The sequence below is a fragment of the Oncorhynchus gorbuscha genome, linkage group LG15 (assembly GCF_021184085.1).
Source record: "Oncorhynchus gorbuscha isolate QuinsamMale2020 ecotype Even-year linkage group LG15, OgorEven_v1.0, whole genome shotgun sequence".
Taxonomy (NCBI): domain Eukaryota; kingdom Metazoa; phylum Chordata; class Actinopteri; order Salmoniformes; family Salmonidae; genus Oncorhynchus; species Oncorhynchus gorbuscha.
Window position 1 is genome coordinate 36,247,197 of NC_060187.1, and position 4,900 is coordinate 36,252,096.

Here is a 4,900-nt window from a genome sequence, read left to right on the forward strand (position 1 = left end):
CTAAATATGTTTGTTAATTAGCGGTCAATTACCGTGAGATGGACAGTTATTTACTTGACAATCACCGGCTGACGAACTTTCGTGACGCCCTAGCCAGGTGCACCGGTTTGTGTCAAGAACTGCAACGCTGCTGGGTTTTTCACTGGGTTTTTCCACACTCAACAGTTTCCTGTGTGTATCAAAAATGGTCCATCCAGCCAACTTGACACAACTGTGGGAAGCATTGGAATTAACATGGGCCAGCATCCCTGTGGAGCGCTTTCGGCAGTGCAACTCAATATTAGGAAGGTGACATTAACATTTTGTTCACTCAGTGTACATGACTCTCTTTCAATGTTGAGTGTAGTTGAAGTCGGAAGTTTACATACACCTTAGCCAAATACATTTAAACTCAGTTTATCACAATTCCTGACATTCCTGTCTTAGGTCAGTTAGGATCACCACTTAATTTTAAGAATGTGAAATGTAAGAATAATAGTTGAGAGAATTATTTATTTCAGCTTTTATTTCTTTCATCACATTTCCAGTGGGTCAGAAGTTTACATACACTCAATGAGTATTTGGTAGCATTGCCTTTAAGTGGTTTAACTTGGGTCAAACTTTTCAGGTAGCCCTCCACAAGCTTCCCACAATAAGTTGGGTGAATTTTGGGCCATTCCTGATGTCAAGCAAAGAGGAACTGAGTTTGAAGGTAGGCCTTGGTATACATTCACAGGTACACCTCCAATTGACTCAAATTATGTCAATTAGCCTATCAGAAGCTTCTAAAGCCACAACATAATTTTCTGGAATTCTCCAAGCTGTTTGAAGGCACAGTCAACTTAGTGTATGTACACTTCTGACCTACTGGAATTGTGATACAGGGCATTATAAATGAAATAATATGTCTGTAAACAATTGTTGGAAAAATGACTTGTCCCATGCACAAAGTAGATGTCCTAACCCGAATTGCAATAACTATAGTTTGGTTGAAATACAAGTTTTAATGACTCCAACCTAAGTGTATGTAAACTTCTGACTTCAACTGTATATCATTTTTATAATGTTTTTCTGATTTTAGAAGCCATGTCAATATCCATTATCCAATATAAACAATGTCAATATTGATTATTCAATATAAACCATGTAAATATGGTTTAGCATAAAGCAGGGTGTGAGGACCAGTCTGAACACAAGAGGGGGAGACAATAGCCTGCCAAAAGTTAAGTCCAGTAAAACAGAACCGTTTTTAACATAAACTACCCTTCAGTTGTTCAAAAAAGACGACACCAGACACCTACATAGCTGGAAAATATGTATATAATTCATATATACGTATAACCATCAGATGTTGAATGATTTTTCAAGTGACAGCATTCACTAGGCCAAATCAGAATATACAGTAGCTGATAATTCCTCTCAACCCCTATTCGGTTCTAGAGAGAGCAATTCTCTCTGGAGAGTCTCGATTCTCTCTTTGCATTGTCTTCCCTGGGATCAGTTCCTTGCGGAACTCCTTTACCAAGAAGAAATATCCAATAGCATCTAAACAGCAGTTTGTTGTGGCAATCCATTCTGAGACATGATAAAAGTTATGCATCAAATGATACTGTTGGCAGTCAGTGGGGACTTTGTAGGCAACATATAGTTTCATGAAAAATGCCATATGGATAGGAGTGTAACAGATGAAAAAGACTACCAAATTGGCTGATATTATTCTAATACTTTTTCTGTTGTCCTTATATGAGTGCATGTCCTTGTAGGCCAGCAGAGTGCAGATCGTCTGACATGAACAAAGCAGCATTGTGAGAAGAGGAACCACATATCCCAGTATCTCCAGAGACAGAATGTAGCCCAGTGGAAACAAATGGAATTCCCTCTCAAAGCAGGCCAGATTGTGCTCAGGTCTACTGTGCTCCCTGAATATCACACATAGGACCACAATAGTCACCCATATCATCACACACACTACAACAGCCACTTGCTTCTTGGAGCCCATTCTCCTGGAGTGGAAGGGGAACTGAATGGCGACGAATCTCTGAACACTGATAGCAGTAACAGTGAAGATGCTAGCGTACATGTTGGTGAAATGAATGAGAACCAGAACAGCACAGAGGCCAGGAGAGGTAATGCTGAAGAAGGTGTGGTAGATCCTGAAGGGCAGGAAGGTGATGAGAGCACAGTCGGCCACAGCCAGGTTGAGCATGTAGATGTGTGTGTCTGTGAAGCTGGCTCTCTTACGGTAGAACACCCTAAGAGCAGAGAGGTTCAGGGCCAGACCCAGCAAAAACACGGGGCTGTACACAACCCTCTGGAACAGCCTCACCTCCTCCGACATGTTGGTCTTACAGAGGTGTGGTCCATATGAATGGTTGGACATCATTCTCACTATGGGGGAGAGCATGGTCAGTTAGTATGATATTGTGATGTTTTACTGATGAAGGCTAAAGTTGTGGTCTTTACGATCTTATGAAGTTGGTAATGTGTTACTATTTTAATCGTGTATTACTAAAAGTCACAATCAACATCAGTGAGCTGACTTCTGTTTTATGGTTCAGAGGTTAAGAATCGTGACATACACTTTAACAGTTTTCCCTTGGTCTGTACCTTCCACTTCAATTAAAAACACATCGTTCTTTCTGTTGGTTCTGACTGGGGCGGCAGGGTAGCCTAGTGGTTAGACTGTTGGACTAGTAACCGAAAGGTTGCAATTTCAAATCCCGAGCTGACAAGGTACAAATCTGTTGTTCTGCCCCTGAACAGGCAGTTAACCCACTGTTCCCAGGTGTCATAGAAAATAAGAATTTCTTCTTAACTGACTTGCCTAGTAAAATAAATTTAAAAAATTTAAAAATGTATGTCCTACCTTAAAATGAGACGAATGCAGTTTTTTTATTTGATTGACAGCCACCAAGCATACAGATGTTTTTCACCTGTAATTTAAGAGTCCACTTTTACTGTCTCCTTCTTGAAGCTGTGTGAGAAGCTAGACGTTTCTTTCAAGCAGTTTCCCCTTGACAACAGAAAAAGGAAGTTGCGTTTGATAGACTGCAGTCTATTTGCATTTCAAAGTATAGAACTGCATAGGTATACTATCACCAGAGATGAACTATTTGACAGAAATACATTAAAGCCTAAGAATATTTCAACAATAAGGAAGAGCCAAAAGCTCTTTTATATTATATTACCTCCTCACTATACACAGTCACAATATGAGAAGTACTTTTTACTTAAAGACAATGTTATTTCCTTTATATGGTCTGTTGTGTAAATGGTTGGGAAATTTAGACTGTTGGTGAAATATTTGTGTCTCATCGTGGTTTGGAGATTCACTTGTAATGTCTTTCTGTTTGTGTTGAATGTTGAATGTTCAACGACACGTGACAAGATGCATGATCTATCAAAGTCAACTGGAGTAAAACGTGTTTCCAAAACAACTGTGGTCCATGATTTATAAATGCAATATGTGCTACATTATGCATGTACATGTCTATTTACACGTTCTAAAATCAGGTGTTGGGGAAGCTACTCTGAAAATATAGTTTACCAAGCTACCAATTACTTCACACTGGAAGAAGTTAAGCTACACTAAAGCTACCCTGAGGAAAATGTTTAGTTTTCTTAACTAAAGTTACTTTGAAAAAGTATTTCACGACATGAATACAACTTTGTGAAATATGATCATGTGTAAATCTGAAATGTCATAGACAATAAATTGCAAGAGCAGATCACTTTGGTATGTTAACAGAATGTGTAATTTAACCTATTAAACACAAAAACTATGTTTCAAGTGAGAATTAGGCAGGTCTGATGCCGAAAAAGAAAGGAAAGCACTGCCTATTTCACCCATATTTTATTTTATATAAAAAAATAGTAATATGTAGTTCCAGTAGTTAGGTACACCACTACATGGAAAAAGTTTTTAACTGCTACCTAGATTTGAATTTTATTAAACTACCACCAAGCTACTGCAAAATGTAGTTTTTACTAGTTTACTAATTACTCGTTGAACAACATGTAGTTCATTACTCCCCAACACTGCTAAAACCATATAGGCCTAACATTGTAAACATTGAAATTAGGGTAAAACTTGACTGACTAACAGGTTGTTACAGCAATATAATGTCAACATAATCATCAGAACTATGTATATGTTGAATTGCGTTGAAAATTCCAAGTAGAAACATAAAAAATGACATTTGATTAGAAATATTTTATTTGACCTTATTTCAATGTTGATAATTAAATGGTATGTTTGAATCAACATCATTTTAACGTCATGCCATCAATCTAAATAAAGAGTTACATTTAAATAAAATGTGAAGCCACAGTCCAACAATTCCTTACTGAACACTGACTCCGACTGGTATATGAGGGATAATGCACTTCAGTGAGATTGTATTTTGTACATAATGTTTCTGCCACTGTCTCTTATGACTGAAAAGAGATTCTAGATATCAGGACAGCGATTATTCACCTTGTACTGGAAGAACATGTTTTCTTTAACGAGTCGAATGCAAAGGATTTACCTCAGACACCCAACAAGACCCTTATCCCTGTCATTAGCGGGAGAAAGAGACTGAGATGTCGGGGACGTAGGTCTGGGTGCCTTGTAAGGATCTGACGACGAGTGGGTAATCTGCCTTCACTATAGGTCCTATTAGCTAATGTACAATCATTGGATAACAAAATAGACGAAGTACGAGCATGTATATACTATAAACGGGACATTAAATACTGTAATAACTTGTTTCACCAAGTCATGGCTGAATGATAACATGAATAACACACAGCTGGTGGGTTTTATGCTTTTTCGGCAGGATAGAACTGCAGCCTCTGGAAAGACAAGGGGTGGCGGTCTATGTACCCTGCTCAAAAAAAACACTTAAACAACACAATGTAACTCCAAGTCAATCACACT

The 4,900-nt window shown here is 38.2% G+C and overlaps 1 protein-coding gene across 1 annotated transcript; it reads right to left on the reverse strand.

Moving 5' to 3' along the window:
- Nucleotides 1-892: 892 nt before the first annotated feature.
- LOC123996354 (G-protein coupled receptor 35-like) lies at nt 893-2,956 on the reverse strand. Its single transcript, XM_046299728.1, has 2 exons — nt 2,846-2,956; nt 893-2,367 (listed from the first exon to the last, which is right to left on the reverse strand). The coding sequence occupies exon 2, from the start codon at nt 2,360-2,362 to the stop codon at nt 1,406-1,408; it is 957 nt and encodes a 318-aa protein (XP_046155684.1). The 5' UTR covers nt 2,363-2,367; nt 2,846-2,956; the 3' UTR covers nt 893-1,405.
- Between the last annotated feature and the right edge of the window lie 1,944 nt (nt 2,957-4,900).

Bases quoted from the DNA above. Each gene is read 5' to 3' on its own strand.
- LOC123996354 (XM_046299728.1), bottom strand. From the start codon at position 2,362: ATGATGTCCAACCATTCATATGGACCACACCTCTGTAAGACCAACATG.